This window comes from Lynx canadensis, chromosome Y (assembly GCF_007474595.2).
Source record: "Lynx canadensis isolate LIC74 chromosome Y, mLynCan4.pri.v2, whole genome shotgun sequence".
Lineage (NCBI taxonomy): Eukaryota > Metazoa > Chordata > Mammalia > Carnivora > Felidae > Lynx > Lynx canadensis.
Window position 1 is genome coordinate 842,666 of NC_050200.1, and position 19,179 is coordinate 861,844.

The 19,179-nt window shown below is 41.6% G+C and overlaps 1 protein-coding gene and 1 pseudogene across 3 annotated transcripts; one reads left to right on the plus strand and one right to left on the minus strand.

Annotated features, from left to right (window-relative positions):
• Positions 1-5,300: 5,300 nt before the first annotated feature.
• The window catches only part of LOC115508046, a 150,046-nt pseudogene continuing 136,167 nt past the window's right edge, over positions 5,301-19,179 (minus strand).
• LOC115508049 (ras-related protein Rab-9A) lies at positions 10,652-16,404 on the plus strand. Of its 3 annotated transcripts, none has more exons than XM_030306450.2 (3): positions 10,652-13,068; positions 13,155-13,376; positions 15,311-16,404. In XM_030306450.2, exon 3 carries the CDS (start codon positions 15,342-15,344, stop codon positions 15,945-15,947), a length of 606 nt encoding a protein of 201 aa, XP_030162310.1. In that variant the 5' UTR covers positions 10,652-13,068; positions 13,155-13,376; positions 15,311-15,341; the 3' UTR covers positions 15,948-16,404. The 3 variants fall into 3 exon arrangements, with proteins under 3 accessions (XP_030162310.1, XP_030162311.1, XP_030162314.1); XM_030306451.2 differs by having other exon boundaries at positions 13,155-13,241; XM_030306454.2 differs by lacking the exon at positions 13,155-13,376.

The following is a 19,179-nucleotide window of genomic DNA, read 5'->3' on the forward strand; positions in this document are numbered from 1 at the left end:
TGTTCTTTAGAGTTAAGAGTCGGATTCTTGGTTTGCCTCTCTCTTTCAGTCTCTTCCTTGCTGTGTTCATTTGTTTTGTTTCTTAAATTCCACATATGACTGACACCATACAGTATTCGTTTTTCTCTGACTGACTTATTTTGCTTAGCATAATAGTCTATAGCTCTATTCACATTGTTACAAGTGGCACGATTCATTCTTTTTTTAATGACTGAGTAATATTTCATTGTATATGTATACCATATCTTCTTTATCCATTTATCAGTCAATGGACATTGGGCTCTTTCCACAATTTAGTTATTGTAGATAATGTTGCTATAAATTTCAGGTTGCATGTGTCCCTTCAAATCAGTATTTTTGTATTCTTTGGATAAATACCTAGTAGTGCAGTTTCTAGGTCATAGGGTCATTCTATTTTTAACTTTTTGAGGAACCTTGATACTATTTTCCAGAGTGTCTACACCAGTTTGCATTCCCACCAGCAGTGCAAGAGGGTTCCCCTTTCTCCACATGCTCACCAGCATCTGTTTCCTGGATTGTTGACTTTAATGGTGATATCTCATCATGGTTTTGAGTTGAAGTTCCCTGATGATGAGTGATGTTGAGCATCTTCACATATTTCTATATATTGCCATCTATAATGTAGTCTTCACAAAAATTTCTATTTAGATTCCTTGCCTATTTTTAATTGGACTGTTACTTTTTCTGAGGTCATATTTATAAGTCCTTTGTATGTTTGGATATTAACCTTTTATTGCATATGTTTTGTTAAATATATTCTCCCATTCAGTAGGTTACCTTTTTCTTTATGGACACTTTCTTTAGCTGTGTAAAACATTTTTACTTTGGTGTAATCCCAATAGCTTAATTTTGCTTTTGTTTCCCTTGCTAAAGGAGACATACCTCGAAAAAATATTTCTATGGCTAATGTCAAAGACATTACTACCTATGTTTTCTTATAGGAACTTTACAGTTTCAGATCTCACATTTAGATCTTAATTCATGTAGAGTTTTGTTTTTTTCTGTATGGTATAAGAAAAGTGATCTCAGTTTCTTCTTTCTTTTTTGTGCATGTTCCTATCCACTGTATCTCAACCCGCATTTAAAAAAAAAAGAGGATAGAAAGAAGAAAGAAAGAGAGAAGAGAGATATGAGATAGAGAGAGAGAGAGAGAGAAGAAAGGAATAAGAAAGCAAGAAATAAGAGAAAACGAAATAAAGCGAGAGAGAGCGAAAGAAAGATTTATTTATTTTTTTTTTTAATTTTTTTTTCAACGTTTATTTAATTTTGGGACAAGAGAGACAGAGATGAACGGGGCAGGGGCAGAGATAGGAGACACAGATCGAATTCCAGCTTGAGAAACTCACAGAGGAGATCGTGACTGGCTTAAAGGAAAAGATTTTATTTTTAAGTAATCTCTGCACCCAAAGTTGCATGCTGTATCAACTGAGCCAGCAAGGTGCACCCCCCAACACCACTTGTTGAAGAGACTGTCCTTTTCCTATTGTATATTCTTGCCTCCTTTGTCGTAGGTTACATTGGCCCTAAAACCATGGATTTATTTCCCGAGTTTCTATTCTTTTCCATTGATCTATGCATCTGTTTTGTGCCATTACCGCACTATTTTGATTACTGTAACTTTGTAGTGTATCTTGAAATCTAGGATTCTGATACCTTCAGTTTATTCTTCTTTTCAAGACTGTTTTGGTTATTTGGGTCTTTTGTGGTTCAGTGCAAACTTTAGGGTTAGTTGCTATAGTTCTGTTGGTACTTTGATAGGGATTGTTTTAGATCTGTAGATTGCTTTGGATAGCATAGACCTTTTAACCACATTGGTTTTCTACTCTGTAAACATGGAATATCTTTACATTTGTTTGTGATTCCTTCAGTTTCTTTTCACCAATACGTTATAGTTTTGGGAGTACTGGTCTTTTACCTCTTCTCCTTTATTCCTAGATATTTTATTATTCTTGGTGCCTTGTAGATGTGACTGTTTTCTTATTTTCTTTTTCCACTGCTTCATTATTAGTGTATAGTATGCAACAGATGTCTGTATATCAATTTGTATTCTGTGACTTTGCTGAATTCATTTACCAGTTTTAATAGGTTTTTTTTTTGGGGGGGGAATATTTAGGGTTTTCTGTGTCATCACATCGTGTCATCTGCAAATAGGGAAAGTTACTTCTTCCTTACCAACTTACATGCCTTTATCTCATTTTCTTGCCCAATTGCTTTGGTTAGTATTTTCAGTACTTTGTTGGATAAAAGTGGTGAGATTGGACATCCTGATCTTTTTACTGACTTTACAAAATGACGACAACAACAACAACAATAACAACGGCAGCAACAACAACAACAACAAAACCCTCAGTGTCTCCTGGCTGAGTATGATGTTAGCTTTTGAGTATGACTCAGGATTTCTGTTTCCTTCCGTTTTATGTTCCCTTTCTCTCTCTTTTCCTTCTGGGATCCCATACGGCAAATGTTGTTATGTGTGATGGTGTCCCTGAGTTCCCTTAGCCTATTCTTCTTCTTCCCGTCTTTGATTTGTGTCCAGCTTGGTTGCTTTCTGTGTTGCTTTACTGTCTTTCAGCTTGTGAATCCATCTTCTGCCTCCTGTAATTTGCCATCGATTTCCTCTAGTTTATTTTTTTTTTATTTCACTGAGTTCTTATCTCTGATGGGTTATTTTTTTTTCTATGTTCTCTCTCTTTGTTGGAGCTCTGACTAGTGTCCTCCACTCTTTTCTCAAATCCATTGGGTATCTTTCTTACCATTACTTTGAATTCTCTGTGAGGCATATTCTCATCTCTGGGCCAGCTAGCACTTTTACTATGGTTTTGTCCTATTGTTTCATTTGGATCATATTCCTCTGTCTCCTCATTCTGTCTCACTCTTTGTGTCTGTTTCTCTGTGTTAGGAAAGTCAGCTCCGTCTCCTACTCTTGAAAGTAGGGGTCTTATGAAGAACAGGTCCTGTAGTGCCCTGCAGTTTGATGCGCCCTGATCACCCTGGCACTACAGGGCGTGCCTTCTGTGTTTGTTGCATGCACCCTACTCCTGTAGCTGAGCTGTGTTTGCCTTCGGCCTACTCATATGCAGTGGCTCCCTTTGTGGCAGTCAGACCAGATGTCTGCCTGTGAGTCCTCTATTGGGGCTGTCATAGAACCGAACCATGTCTGGTTAGCTTTACCTCTCCCCAAGGCAGGAGTGACTTTGGAGTAGTGGTCACTCTTGGGGCTGCCTGCTGTCAGGCACCACTGTGAAGGGCCTCATGTGGAATGGGGCATGTTCTGAGATTAGCAAACAGATTTTCCCACGTACCCCAGGAACTTTTGAAACTGCTGCTTCTATGCTGTGTCTCAACAGTGTTGTTTGTTTTGCTGTCTTCTTCTGGGTAGGGATTCCAGTCACCCTCCAGTTCTCTAAGAGCCAAGTGCACTGAGTTTTAAAGTATCTGGAGTTAAGTCACCCTGCTTGTAAAAACTCAAGCAGTTGAGCCCTACTGGTTTTCAAAGCCAAATATTATGTACTGGTCTTCTGACTGCAGGTTACTCAAGTCTTGGGGGCTTTGAGTGAGGTCCCTTCCTTTCCCTTCTCTGTGCTGCTGTTATCCTTATTTGCAATTAGTCTTGACAGAGATTTGGTTCCTAATGGGGTATCTGACCCTCCTACTGTTTTCTGATATGGCCTCCTCTGCAATTAACTGGAAAGACTGTTCTGGGGCTTTGAGTCATTTTCTGGGTTAGATGTGTGAGGGGGATGAGGTGAGCTTAGGATCCTCACACTCTGCCATTGTCTCAGGCTCCCAGCGGTACAGCTTTACTCTAAATACTGCTTTCGCTGTATCCAATAAATTTTGGTTTCTTGTGTTTTCATTTTCATTTGCTCAAGACATTTCTTTTTGTTTTCCCCATTGATTTCTTACTGACTCATTGATTGTTTAGGAATCCGTTGCTTACTTTCCACATGTTTATGAATTTTCCAGTTTTATTATGATGGATTTCCAGTTTCATACCATTGCAGTCAAAAAGATATTTGACATGGGCTTTAATTTTCTTAAATTTTCAAAATTTGCTTTATGTCCTAACATATGACCTGTTTTGTGTATGATTGAGAAGAATATGTATTCTGCTACTATTTTTTAAATGTTTATTTTTGAGCGATAAAGAGTGTGAACCAGGGAGGGGCAGAGAGAGAGAGAGAGAGAGAGAGACAGAATCCAAAGCAGGCTCCAGGCTCTGAGCTGTCAGCACAGAGCCCGACACGGGGCTTGAACCCAGAAGCCATGAGACCATGACCTGAGCCAAAGTCAGACGCTTAACCAACTGAGCCACCCAGGCACCCCTGCTTTCTGCTACTACTTGACAGACTCTTTGGCATATGTCTTTTGGGTCCATTTGGTCTATTGTGTTTTTCAAGTCCAGTCTTTATTTTCTGTCTGGATGATCTATCCATTGTTAAAAAGTGGCTACTAACATACCTACTACTATTACATTGCTTTCTAATCCTTCCTTCAGATATATTATTTGCTTTACATATTTCGTTGCTCCAGTGTTGGAAATACACATATTTATAGTTATAATCTCACAAGGAATCAATCCCCTTATCATTTTTAGTGACCTTTTTTCTCTTTACAAATTTTTACGTATTTTATGTAAGAATGGTCACTCCTGCTCTTTTTCGGTTATATTTTTGTGGACTATTATTTTCCACCACTTTCCTTTCAGATGTGTTTGTTTAAAGCTAAAATCAGTCTCTTGTTGACAGCAGATAGTTGAATATTAGTATTGATTTTTTTTTCTTGCTTTGAATTTAATAAGAATGTTTAAGTTTATATATTATTGGCAATGAATCTCAGACTTAAGTAACAATCTGCATCCAGTAGTTTTTTGGGTAACATGGAATTGGTATAGCCAGATCTTAAGTCACTTTAATTTTGTGTTAAATTAATATTTATAACACATGGTGTTCCTGAATGCACATAAAACATTTTCCTGGAATTATTCTGTTTTTAATACCATCACCCCTTTTAACAAATTTTGAAAAGGTATGAAAGTTGGGCCTAGGGAGGGGAACTTCAGTTCAGTTCAATCTTTATATGTCATGAGTCGTCATTCTTTCTCATTTGATAATTATGATTCTGACTGTAGTTGTCATTTTTAGTTAGTTTTAACATGACAAAATTAACAAATTACTATTGATGTAGGCTTCTCACCTTGCACAGATTATGAATTGTAAGTAAGTGAAATGAAGGAGCATTTCTAGTTGACAAACGGAGCCACAGGTAATACAATGTCTTTAAGTTAAGCTTGTGACAATTAAACCAATAAACATAGCAATGAGACAAAGTACAATGTCTACATTGTACAATGTAGCATTGTACAATGCTACATTTGTAGCAATGTCTACAAAGTACAACCATGGAATGTTCATTCAATATATGCTGGAATCTGTACTTTAAGGAAAAGGGTAAAATTACTTGAAGTAGAACAAATGGTAACCAGTTATCAAGAAAACAGGTAACAGACTTGGGCAAGAGGGATTTTTTTAGAGTGCTTAGTATAACTGGAGTGGATGAAAACGGAAAATATAAGATAGTCTCATTTATATAGGAAGTCATCCTAACAGCTTGTACCAACGTAGTCACTTCTGACCAAAGCTTATAAAAGCCATAAATAAAATAATCACCATGGAAGATGGCAGCCAGTAACTCTGAATACCAATAAATAAAGGACATTGACTAAAATAAACACTCAGTTCTGGTAGATGGCTGGGTCTCCCAAACATAAGCAAGGACTGAAATCCAAATTAAAATTACTGTGAAGAAGTAAAATAGAATAGTTTTGGCATGTAAATACAAGCTTGGTGGGTTTAGAGAAATTCAGATAATAATCTGTACAAGCTATCAGGAAAACTGGATAAAGCAAAAAGCCATAAGTCAAAGAAATAATTGGAGTAAATAGGCAGATGTGATATTTAGTAAATGTAATACCCAAAAGTACAAAAGCCCTGAAGTAGGAAGGATATAATTGGAAATGTTTAGTAAAAGATCAGTGAATGCTGATGAAATGCAAAAATACTTCATAAAATTTTGATAGGTGTTTTTTCTTCTCATCCCTAGTGTGAGGATATTTAGTAATATTTTCCCAAGTGTAATCAAGGATAGAAGACACTTACCGTATAGGGGATGACTTCCTTGACTTAACTGATACTGCATGACCAATTCTCTGTAGAAAGAGCAATTAATGTTTTTTAGTCGAATATCAGAAGGCCTGCCGAAATACATATGATGAAACACTGCTTCATTTTATCTACTATCCTGTGCTTTCTCCAATAGGTCTTTCGTGGCTGATGACCTTCCAATTTCAATTCTGCTGCCTTGAGTTATCTTACTTTTGGTACCAGGCATACTCAACTGCTATGTGACTAAATTCTGAGGCACCAAGACTCTCGGCTTACCCACTAAGACCCTGGCACTGGGTGCCAGACCAGACACCTGCTGTGCCCAGCCCCACGGGACCACAGAGAGACGGGCAACTCCCTAAGCACTTTTGTTTTTTTTTAATCTGACTTACCACACTATGTCTTTTGTTTGAGGATTTAATCCACTTACATCAAGGTAACGTTTGATATGAAGGTAACTTTTGATATTAAGATAATATAGTAATGTTATTAATTATAGTATTCTTTATCAGTACTCTGGGTATAACATTCAACTTCACTGGCGGAGAAATCCTCTGACAGTCTTTTGGGGGCTGCTTTGTTATGTCATAGTTGCTTTTCCCTTGGTAATTTAAAAAATTGGGGTGGTGTTTTGTTTGCTTGTTTTGCTTTGTTTTGTTTTGGTCTTTGGCTTTTGATAATTTCATTATAAGATGTCTCAATGTAGATTTTTTACACTCAATGTACTTGGGGTTCTTTGGACTTCACAGTTATGCACCCCCAGATTTGAGAACTTTCCCCCCATTATTTATTTAGATAGATATTCTGCCCCTTCTCATCTCCCTCCTTCTGGGACTTTAGGGACTCCAGAATACTGGTTAGTGTATCTTGCTTAGCTTGGTGGGATCCTCAGGTCCGTTTGGTTTCCCTTCCTCCCTCCCTCTCTCCTCTCCCTCTCTCACTCCCTCTCTCCTTCTGTCTCCCCTTCCTTCCTCCCTCCTTTCTTTCCTTCCTCCCTCCTGCTCCCCCTCCCTCCCTTCTCCTTTTCCTCCCCCCTCCCTCCCTCCCCCTCCTCCTCCCCCTTCCCTCCCTCCCTCCCACCTTCCCTCCCTCCCTCCCTTCCTTCCTCCCTCCCTCCCTCCGTCCCTTCCTTCCTTCCTCTTCTTCCTCTTTCTCTTCCCCTTTCCCTTTCTCTTTGTCTTCTTTCCTGCCTTCCTTTCTTCCTTCCTTTCTTTTCTTGTCAGTCATCCGACTGGATAAATTCAAGTGAGCTGTTCTCAAGCTCACTGATTGTTTCTTTTGCTTGACCAATCTAGTTTTGAACCTCTCTAGTGAAATTTTCACTTACTATTACATTCTTCTTGTCCAGCATTTCTGTTTTTGTTTGGTTTTTTGTGTGCTTGTTTGTGTGTTTGTTTTGTTTTGCTTTGGCTGAGCTTCTCATTTTGCTTATATATTATCTTCCTGTTTTCATTTAGTTGTCTATGTTTTCTTATAATACACTGAGCTACTTAATATAATTATTTTGAATTCTTTATCAGGCAGTTAGCACATTTCCGCTTCTCTTGTGTTAGATATTGGAAATGTGTTTTCTTCCCTTAGCTGTGTCATTTCTTTTTATTCTTCACATTCCTTGTAGATTTCTTTTCTTTTCTTTTCTTTTCTTTTCTTTTCTTTTCTTTTTTTTTTTTTTGCCTATATACTGGCTTTGTTCTTTGAGGAATCCGTTACCATTTCTTCTGGTCTTTACAAATTGGTTTTAAATGGCAGAGTCTTTCCTGGTTATCTGTGTTCAATATGAAATGAGATGGACCCTAGGAGAGTGTGCTGTAAGGGTGGGTAAAGCCTTTACTATAAAGTTCTTTATAGATTTTGGATGCTCACCCTTTATCTGATATGTCATTTGCAAATATCTTTTCCCATTCTGTCTGTTGCCTTTTAGTTTTTGAGTTTTCCTTTGCAATGCAGCAGATTTTAATCTTGATGAGGTCCCAAAAATTCATTTTTGCTTTCAGTTCTCTTGCCTTTGTAGATGTGTTGAGCAAGCTGTTCCTGTGGCTGAGGTCAAAGAGGTTGTTGCCTGCTTTCTCCTCTAGGGTTTTGATGGTTTCCTGTCTCACATTTAGATCTTTCATCCATTTTGAGTTTATTTTTGTGTATGGTGTAGGAAAGTGGTCTAGTTTCATTCTCCTGCATACTGCTGTCCAGTTCTCCCAGCACCATTTGCTGAAGAGACTGTCTTTTTTCCATTGGATGTTGTTTCCTGCTTTTTCAAAGATTAGTTGGCCATACATTTGTGGGTCCAATTCTGGGTTCTCTATTCTATTACATTGGTCTGTGTGTGTCTGTTGCTGTGCCAGTACCATGCTGTCTTGATGATTCCAGCTTTGTAGTAGAAGCTAAAGTCTGGGATTAAGATGCCCCCCATTTGGGTTTTCTTCTTCAATATTACTTTGGCTATTTGGGGTCTTTTGTGTTTCCACACAAATTTTAGGATTGTTGTTCTAGCTTTGAGAAGAATGCCAGTGCAATTTTGATTGGGATTGCATTGAATGCGTAGATTGCTTTGGGTAGTATTGACATTTTTAACAATATTTATTCTTCCTATCCATAAGCACTTCACACCAGTCAGAGTGGCTAAAATGAACAAATCAGGAAACTACAGATCCTGGTGAGGATGTGGAGAAATGGGAACCTTATCGCACTGTTGATGGGAACGCAAACTGGTGCAGCCACTCTGGAAAACAGTGTGGAGTTTCCACAAAAAATTAAAAATAGAACTATCCTATGACCCAGCAATAGCACTGCTAGGAACTTACCCAAGGGATACAGGAGTGGTGATGCATAGCGGCATAGGATGCATGGGGAACAAAACTTGTACCCCAGTGTTTATAGCAGCACCTTCAACAATAGCCAAATTATGGAAAGAGTCTAAATGTACATCAACTGATGAATGGATAAAGAAGATGTGGTCTGTGTGTGTGGTGTGTGTGTGTGTGTGTGTGTGTGTGTGTGTGTGTGTGTACACAATGGAATACTACCTGGCAAAGAGAGAATGGAATCATGCCATGTGCAACAACATGGATGGAACTGGAAGGTATTATGCTGAGTGAAATAAGTCAGTCAGAGAAAGACAGATATCATATGTTTTCACTCATACGTGGATGTTGAGAAACTTAACAGGAGACCGTGGGGGAAGGAAAGGGGAAAAAATAGTTGCAAACAGAGAGGGAGGGAGGCACACCATAAGAGACAAATACAGAGAACAAACAGGGTTGATGGGAGGATGGGGAAGAGGGGGAAATGGGTGATGGGCACTGAGGAATGCACTTGTTGGGATGAGCACTGGGTGTTTTCTGTAAGCCAGTTTGACAATAAATTTATTTAAAAAATAAAACGTTTTGATGAGGCTTATTTAGATTTCTAGCAAATATATAAGAAGTAGAGAAGTCAAAGTTTGTGTATAAGATGGTAGATGAAAATTTAAGACCTTTATCCAAATGAATAACAGCATATATTTTAACTGTATTTTCTGAGAATTTAGATGATGAAGGCTAATAAATAAAATCTCCAACTTTTAATGATTGTGGGCCCTGTTCATGGGCTCTCAACGAATCCATACTTTAGCATTTACCATGTTCAGAATGACTTGGCCAAACTTCAAAGCATGGGCTTTGTTTTTGTGTCGAGTATAAATTATACATCTGCCTCTTGGACAAATAACCTAAAAAAAAAAAAAAATGTTTTTTCAAACATGAAATAAACCTCCCTAAATTCCTATGAAACTAAAGCCATACAGGCTTGCACATAGTAAAAGCTTAAGATAAAGTCTGTAACTTTCTGGAATGTCTTTCATCATGATGATCTGTAACTGTTTGTGTAAAACACATATAGAACGTTACACAAAATGTTCCTTCGCTGGAGAACTCTCTTTGTGAAAATTATATATCCTGAGGAGCTGTCTTTTGCACATATGGGACAGTAACCTTAATCTTAAGAGATAAGGGGTTGTCTCTATATAATAATTTAGGAATTTTCTAAAGACTCTGCACACAATAATTATATAGTTATACATTGAGTTAACCCAGAGACAGCAAGATATGCACAATTGTTGAATTTAGAGATAGAGTATATCTATTTTTTAATTATATTTTATTTTTTCATAATTGATAACATTTCACCAACTAAGTCATTTTAAGAACAGTGACTTTATTTTATTTTATGTTTTTTTTATTTTTATTTATTTATTTATTTATTTATTTTTTATATATATGAAATTTATTGACAAGTTGGTTTCCATACAACACCCAGTGCTCATCCCAAAAGGTGCCCTCCTCAATACCCATCACCCACCCTCCCCTCCCTCCCACCCCCCATCAACCCTCAGTTTGTTCTCAGTTTTTAACAGTCTCTTATGCTTTGGCTCTCTCCCACTCTAACCTCTTTTTTTTTTTTTTTAAGAACAGTGACTTTAAACACTACGACATTAAAAATCATTTGTATACCAACTCTGAGTAATAAACATTTTTTTCAGTTTTCATTTTTGTTGCTGTTAATAAACTGAAATTACCACTCTTGAATTTTCAGCTGAAGATATGCAAAAGGAAATGTAAGGTACAAGATTAGTAAATCTGTATTTTTGTCTCAGATATCAGACGTATATAACTTAAATCTACGTAAGTTAAGATATCAAATGTAAACATTCTAGGGTTTTCAAAGATTAAGTACTTGGCATTAATGTCTGCTAAATGCCACCTCTGCATATTTACCAAGAGAGAAGGGAAGACAACTCATATGGTACTTTTTAGAGTTGAGATTCTTTAGAATGGAATTTTAATGATTTGGACTAGGAAAATTTTTTTAGAAATTGATACTTTTAATATGAAATCTCAGGCACCTGGATGCCTCGATTGTTTAAGCATCTGACTTTGACTCAGGTATGACCTCACGGTTTGTGAGTTTGAGTCCCTCATTGGATGAGGTCTATTCCCACTTTGTGTGAGCATGAACCCTGCTCCAGGTTAGCATGAGCCTGCTCTGTGTGAGTACCAGCCCTTGAGCTACACTCTGGGTGACTTCAAACCTGCTCTGGGTGAACTCAAGCCCTGATCTGGGGTGAGCTTCAGTCTTGCTCTGAATGATCTCTAGCTCACTCCTGGTAAACACAAGCCCTGCTCTATGTGATCTTGTGCCCTGCTGCATGTGACCTCGTGCCCTGCTCCTAGTGACCTCGAGCCCCGCTCTGGGTGAACACAAGTTCTGCTGCAGGTAAGTTCCTGTCCTGTTCTCAGTGACCTTGTGCCCTGCTCTAGGTGACCTCAAGCCCAGCTCCAGGTGAGCTGAAGCACTATTCCAAATAACTGAAGTCCCATATCTAATGGGCTTGTGTCCTAATTCAGCTGAGCTCATAACCTGCTCTGTATGAGCTCAGACTCCATTAAGGTAAGTTTCTGCTCTACTCCGGTTGAGTCATGCCCCACTGCTTGTGACGTCATGCCCTACATTGTGTGACCTTGTGCCCTGCTCTGGGTCACCGATAAACCTGCTCTGGGTGACTTCTATCCTGGCCCAGTTAAACTTGTGACCTGCTCAGGGTGAGCACAAACCCCTCTCAGGGTAAGCACAAAGCCCAGTTATGGGTGGGCATGAGCCCCACACTGAGTTAGAGTGGGCCTACAAAAGCTAAATATGAGCGCTGGTTCAGGTGACCTCATGCCCTGGTATGTTTGAACTCATGTCCTTTGATTCATTGTCTTTTGAGCTCAAGTCCCGCTCCCAGTGAGCATGAGTCCTGCTCCTGGTGGGCTTGAGTCCTGCTCTGGATGAGCTCAATGCCCATTCTGAGTGGGCTCCAGCAGCCCTCCGGCTAAATACAGACCGTGCTCCGTGTGACCTCATACCACCCTCCGGGTGACCATGAGCTCCACTTAGGGTGAGTTCATGCTCCACTCCAGGTGAGCACCAGCCCCGCTCGGGGTGTCAACATGCTCCACTCCGGGCAACCTCAAGCCCCTTTTTGCCTAAGCATGGATACTTTTCCCAGTGACCTGGAGCCCCTCTCCAGTTGAGCACGAGAACTTCTCTGGTGAGTTTGTCTTGCTCCAGGTGACCTCAGGCCCTGCTCAGATTTTGCACCAGTCCCACTTCTCGTGAGCACATGCCCTCTTCTGTGTGACCTTGTGCCCCACTCAGCAGAACCTCCAGACCAACACTAGGTGATCTCTAGCTCAGCTCCTAATGAATGATCTTGTGTCCCACTGCAGTTGAGCAAAGCCTAGTTTGGGGTGACCTTGAATCCCACTCCCAGTGAACTTGTTTTTAGCTCCACATGACCTCGTGCTTCACTCCAGGTGCACTCGAGCCATGCTTGAGTTCAGCCCATGTTCTGGGTGACCTTGTGCCTGTCTCCAATTGAAATGAGCCCTGCTTGATATGCCTTCTTCCCTGCTCTGGGTGACCTTGACCCCAGCACCTGGTGAGCTCATGCCACACTTTGGGTGGACTAAAGCCTTTCTCAGAGTGAGAGGTAGCCATCCCCAGGTGAGTGTGAGCCCAGTTTTGATGAGCCTGTATTATGCTCTGGGTGGCCTCATGCCAGGTGATCTCAAGACTCTGTCTTGGTGAGCTTGTCTCACTCTCTATGTGGCCTCAGACCCCACTCGGGTTTTGCCCCAGCCCCACTTCTGCTGAGCACGTGTCCCTTTCTGTGTGAGCTAGAGCCACTGTCCAGGTGAGCTCCAGGTGCCCTGCAAGTGAGCTTGAGTCTTCTTCACATTACCAAGGGCCCCTCTCTTTATGATTCTGTGCTCTGCTGCAGGGACCTTCAAGTGCCGCTTCCTGTGACCTCGTGTCCCTCTGCAGGTAACTCAAGTCATGTTCCAAGGGACACGGAGTCCTGCTCCTGGTGAGTTCAAGCCCTGCTCCAGGGGATCGGTAAGCCCACTCCAGCTAACCCCGTGCCCCTCTCTGATGACCTGCTTCCCTTCTCAGTGAGACCTTGCCCCACACCAGGGGGAACTCAAGTCCTGATCCACATGGCTGGTGCCCCACTTCTAGTGAATGCCTCTGAAGCTCTGGGTGAGTTCGTGCCAACCGTTGTGTGCCAGCATCTGAGCTATCCAACCAGCCTGATGGCAGGGCCCAGGCGGTGGACGGATTGGTGACTGCAGGGCAACCCACCAACAGTGAAGCTTCTTGTACTCCCGCTTTTAGGTAATTTGGCCTTAGCATTGGTCAGGGCAGGCCCCCTACCAGTGAAAGTACCTGGGGATTTGTCATTTGGGAAATTGCCCATGACAGGCCCTGTGGGAAAGAACTGTTGGAGAAAGAAATTAAGGTTCCACAAGAAAATTGTGCAGCCCTACATTTAGCTCTTGCCACCCCCTATAAAGGCTCCTCTACGTAATGGAGCCTTCATATATTTCTTCATATATTTCTCAGACAAGGAAGGAACAAATGGATTTGAAAGCCCCACTCGGGTAACTAAGGAGTGTATCTATGGGCACAAGTTACTGCAACCCCTGGGCCCACTTGGCCTCCAGGAGGTATTCCAGATGATGATTGAACCTAGTTGTTTAAGGTACAGAATGGTTCATTAGTTCCTAGGTGCATTGTCTCTCTAAGAATGCATAAGGCATGGGTTCCTAAGGCCCTCTTGGCCCTCTCCTGGCACCTCCAACTGAGGTGAGCACTTTTGTTCTCAAGCCACAAGTCGTTCAGAGAAACAACTAAGAGGTCATGTCCCTGTAACTGTTCCACTTCAGGTGTTGAGAGATAGGTGACCTTTCATGAAAACAGCAAAGCAAATGGTTTATAGATTATAGATAAACATAGATACATAATGAAAATAATGTAAGAAATTAATGAATAAGCAGAGGGCAGGAGGGAATGTTATGAGAAAAAAACCATGTTTTTCCTTAAAGGGTGATTACACATAGGAACATTTTTGGAATTAGGTAATGCCAGAAAACATAGATGATGTACACTACAAGGAAATTGGTAACAAATATATAATGCCATGTTTGCCACAATAAAGCAGGCAGTTCAACACACTGCTGTTGTCTATGTTCATTTTAATTTTTGTTTTATTTTAAGTTTATTTTTCACTTTTTCCCCGACGCCATTCATCCTTCAGGAACCCCTGGACCTGCTGGAGCTGGACTCTGGCAGTTGTGTGTCCTTGTGCAACCCTCCCCCTGCCCCGCGCCGGGGTGATCTGGGGCCCAGTCAGCTTGACCTGTTCCCTGCTCATATGAAGTTGTCTCTCTCTCTCTATCTCTGTCTCTCTCTCTCTCTCTCTCTCTGTCTCCAAAAAAAAAATTCCATTGCTGCTGGCACCTGAGTGGCTCAGTCATTAAGGGTCCAACTCTTGGTTTCGACTCAGGTCATGATCTTACAATTTCATGAGTTGGAGCCCGGTGTCAGGCTCTTGGCTGGCAAGGAGGAGCCTACATGGGATTCTCTCTCTCTCCCCCCCCACCCCCCACCCTTCCCCAACTTGCAATGTCTCTATCTCCCTCAAAATAAAAAACTTAAAAAAAAAAAGTCCTGCTGACAATTTTAGCATTCCCAATGAAGACAGCGGAGTCCATTTACTCAGTCATTGGCTTATTTTTGTTCACAGCAGCATCATCTGCTTCTGTCTCTGGTTTCCTGATTACCAGTTCCTATGGTTATAGCAGTAGAAGAGAGAAGGGAGAGGTTATTGAGGAAACCCCTGGCACAAGATGAAACCCATCAGCAAAACTGTCACTGTGCCAGCAAAGGGGTGTTTGAAATTGTTACAGACACCTGCCTGCTTCCATCTCCTGCATCTAACACGCGGTGGCAGGGCTTAAAGTGAGGAGAGGGGAATGGTTGAGAGCAAGGTCTTCGGGGTGGCCGTTGGCTTCGAGTGCCCGCCTCGGTCAGCTGCGACCTGAGAGGGCGGGGAAGAACGAGTCCTCACCGCCGTAGGGAGCGGCGGTAGGGCTGTGCCTGGTATGCGCTTGAGCGCTCAGTACGTGACCGCTCTTGATACCCGATGACTTTCTGTGCAGAAAGGAGTGGGGACTCTGCGTTCTGTTTCCCTCGCGCGGACATCTGTCCGCTCGTGCGTGGCAACATGAGGGTCGGAAGGAATGTAATGGTGCCTTTTTATTTTACAGGGTTCTAAAGTCAAAGATCTTGAGAGTCATAATGGCAGGAAAATCGTCGCTTTTTAAAGTGATTCTCCTTGGAGATGGTGGAGTTGGGAAGAGCTCTCTGATGAACAGATATGTGACCAATAAATTTGATACCCAGCTCTTCCATACAATAGGCGTGGAATTTTTAAATAAAGATTTGGAGGTGGATGGACATTTTGTTACCATGCAGATTTGGGACACGGCCGGTCAAGAGCGATTCAGAAGCCTGAGGACGCCGTTTTACCGAGGTTCTGACTGTTGCCTGCTCACTTTTAGTGTCGATGATTCTCAAAGCTTCCAGAACTTGAGTAACTGGAAGAAAGAATTCATCTACTACGCAGATGTGAAAGAGCCCGAAAGCTTTCCTTTTGTGATTTTGGGTAACAAGATTGACATAAGCGAACGGCAGGTGTCCACCGAGGAAGCCCAAGCCTGGTGCAAGGACAACGGCGACTATCCTTACTTTGAAACAAGTGCAAAAGATGCCACGAATGTCGCGGCAGCCTTTGAGGAAGCAGTTCGAAGAGTGCTTGCTACCGAGGATAGGTCAGACCACCTGATCCAGACCGACACCGTCAGTCTGCACCGCAAGCCCAAGCCTAGCTCGTCCTGCTGTTGATCGTTCGGGAGGTCGCCCGTGCGGTGTAACCAACTCCCGCACGTACACGAAAACACGGGCTGGGGACGAGAATTAGCGTTTGCAGCAACGGATCATCCACTTACAAAATTAAACTAACCATGTTGCTGCCTCGTTAGTGGGTGGGAGGAGAGATAGATCCATCCACTCCTGGAAGAATCAATTTACTCAGTAGTGGCACCTTACACTTGTAATTGGTAATGGTTGTCTAATAACGTTTAATTTAAATACGTAAGTTACAGAGCTAATAAATGAGATGATCAAGATTTTAAAACACTTGAATATTCTAGAAGTTACTGGTGTTTTTTTTTCCCCCTGGGAAAATGGAGAACTACTTTTTTATGTGTATATTTTATGTAATTAGCAGTCAATTCCTGGTTGAGGGAGAAATATTCCCTAAAGCAATAATGTTCAGTATTAAAGATGAAAATCAAATGCATTGGTGTTGCAGTTATTTCATGACTTCTTCATTCTCTTTAAAATCACTGAGGTGTTCATATTTTTATTATTTTTTAAATTTTATTTAAATCCAAGTCAGTTAACATCTAGCGCAGTAATGGTTAAGTGTTTCACATGTTGCTTCTCCACATCACAGTCGGGCTCACTGGTAACCAACCACTCATCATTTGCGTGCCACATGTGTGCCCCCAACCCCACCCCAACACAGAAGCGCACTTTGTCACTCTTGGAGGAAATCCTAAGGCTTGTTTGTCCTTTGTGTGAGGGTAAATGAAGACATCTTTTGTTTGGTCGCGTATTTAGTGCCTTCTCCATCATTGAACGTTGTGTAGGGATTTGCTCTCAAGGAGATTTTTTCATCCTCGGACTTACTGATCGGCTCGCAGTCTTCCGTGGATAAAGTTCATATGCTGCGCCGTTTGTGCCTCTGCCGTCCTCCGGAGGCCAACTCCACCCGCTGGGGGTCATCAGGGGACCTGCCTGGGCAGGGCTGTCGTTCACTACTCATTGGGAGCCACTGAAAAAGCGTTACCATCATCATTCAGTAAGCTAAGCTTTTGAAAGTCTAATTTCCTAACAAATTGGCTCTAAGCAAAACATTTTAAGATTTTGAATTTGAGAGGATTAAATCTCTCCATTTGCTCAGCTAAGAGACAGTTGTAGTTTTTTTTACTTATAAAAAATGCTCCCCCACCCTCACCCCTGGTGCCTAGATGGCCCAGTCTGTTAAGCGCCCTGATTTAGGCTCAGGTCATGAATTCATGGTTCATGAGTTCGAACCCCACGTTGGCCTCTGTGCTGACAGCATGGAGCCTGGAGCCCGCTTTGGATTCTGTATCCCATTCTCTTTCTGTCCCTCCCCTGCTCACACTCTTCCTCTCTCAAAAACAAATAAACATTAAAAAAAAAAGATGCTCTTAAAAAAAAATTCCCCTCTCCCAAAATTAATCCTCCATAAAAAAAAAGGAAAAAAAAAAAAAAAAGAAATCCACCATCAACAAATTACTGTATATGATATATTCTTCCTTTTGTTTTTTGTCTAAGGGATTTGCTTTTTTTCTCAGTTAAAACCCATGGTTTTGTGATTTGCTGCTTTCTCTCAATATATGTGGACATATTTCCATTATAGTATATCTAGCTCATTTATCAGCTGTACAGATATTTAACAGTGTATTCAAACCGTTCTCTATTGATGGATATCTAGTAGCAGCATATAAAAGTGCCAGTTTCACATACCTTGTTCAATAGTGGGTATTAGGAGTAAGTTTTTTCTTCATTTTTAAAAAGATTTTATTTTTAAGTCATCTCTACACCCAATGTGGGTCTTGAACTTAGAACCCCAAGATCAAGAGTCACATGCTCTACCAACTAAGCCCGTCACGGACCCCTTGTTCATTTTTTGAATAGATGAGTCACATGTTTCAAAATCATAAGGCATAATGGTTTCAAAATCACAAAGCATAAGGGACAAACATCTCTAACCTTGCCACCACCCAGTTCCTGTCCTTGGAGGTGGCATGTGTCAGTTTCTTGGGTATCAAGCTTGATACTTAGTATATAAGAAAAGCATATTGTATTAGTTTGCTGGGGCTGCCATAACAAAATGCATCCTGGGTGGCCTAAACAATGGGAATTTTTCTCATAGTTCTGGGAGCTTCAAGTCCAAGATCATGGTATTGGTAGGTTTAGTTTCTCCTAGAGTCTCTGGTTTACAGATAACCTTCCTCTGTGCTCAGTACCCTTCCCCCCCTACCCCATGTCTCTCTGTCCAAGTTTCCTCCTTCTTACAAGGACCCCAGTCAGATTGGATTTAGGGCCCACCCTAATGGGCTCATTTTAACTTAATTGCCTCTTTAATCACCCGTCTCCAAATATGGTCACATTCTGAGGGATTTCTGTCACAACACATGTATTTTGAGGGGGACACAATTCAACCCATAATACTCATATATACGTGTAGGTGTTTACGTAGCGTATAGTTTTGATGTTTGTACAGATTTAACTAATACTTTGCTGGTGTTTTAAAAACTAAGCAGCTTTTCAGTAACCTTTTTTCAGCTGAATATTCAGGGATTAGTTGGTCAGAGTCTAGAGCTGGGAAGCAAAAAATGGGCAAGGGATCAGACCTACAGGGTGTAAAGACAGGTGGGAAGGGAGAGTTATTCAGTTTAACACCATGACTTAAAGGGATCCAGGGGGCTGGCTGACGAAGCACAGTGCTGACATGTGACAACTTAAAGGAGGAACTAAACCTGACAGAAAGACGTCGCCTTCAAACAGAAATAGAAGGAGCTGACTTAAAAGCTCTTCAAGAAAGGGCAAATGGTAGCTGCAGATCTGATTCTTTTGTTTGAAGAAAGTAAGAAGTCCTTTGATTGGCTAGTGTTGCCTAAACAAAGACGAGCAATATTGAAACAATAAGAGCTGGTGAACAAAGCAGCCGGGGACCTGGCGGGGCTGGGGGACAGGACGTTGGTAACAGCTGCTGAGCCCCCAGAAGCCTGAGAAACGTGGGCACTGTGCACATGGCCGGGTTTGGGGAGGGGCCGGAGGAGGGGCCCCGGTGCTGCAGTACCGCTGCTCGCCACACGGCGGCGGGCACCTGCGCTTCTGTGTCCACCGATGGGACGTTTTTGAGACCGGTCAGTACAAGAAAAAGGCACACCACGGAACCTGGAGAATAGGCAAATGGACATTTGAAGCAGGTGTAGCAAATACAGTGCGCAGTGTGGAGGCTGGAAAAGTACAATTCCAT

Bases quoted from the DNA above. Each gene is read 5' to 3' on its own strand.
- LOC115508049 (XM_030306450.2), top strand. From the start codon at position 15,342: ATGGCAGGAAAATCGTCGCTTTTTAAAGTGATTCTCCTTGGAGATGGT.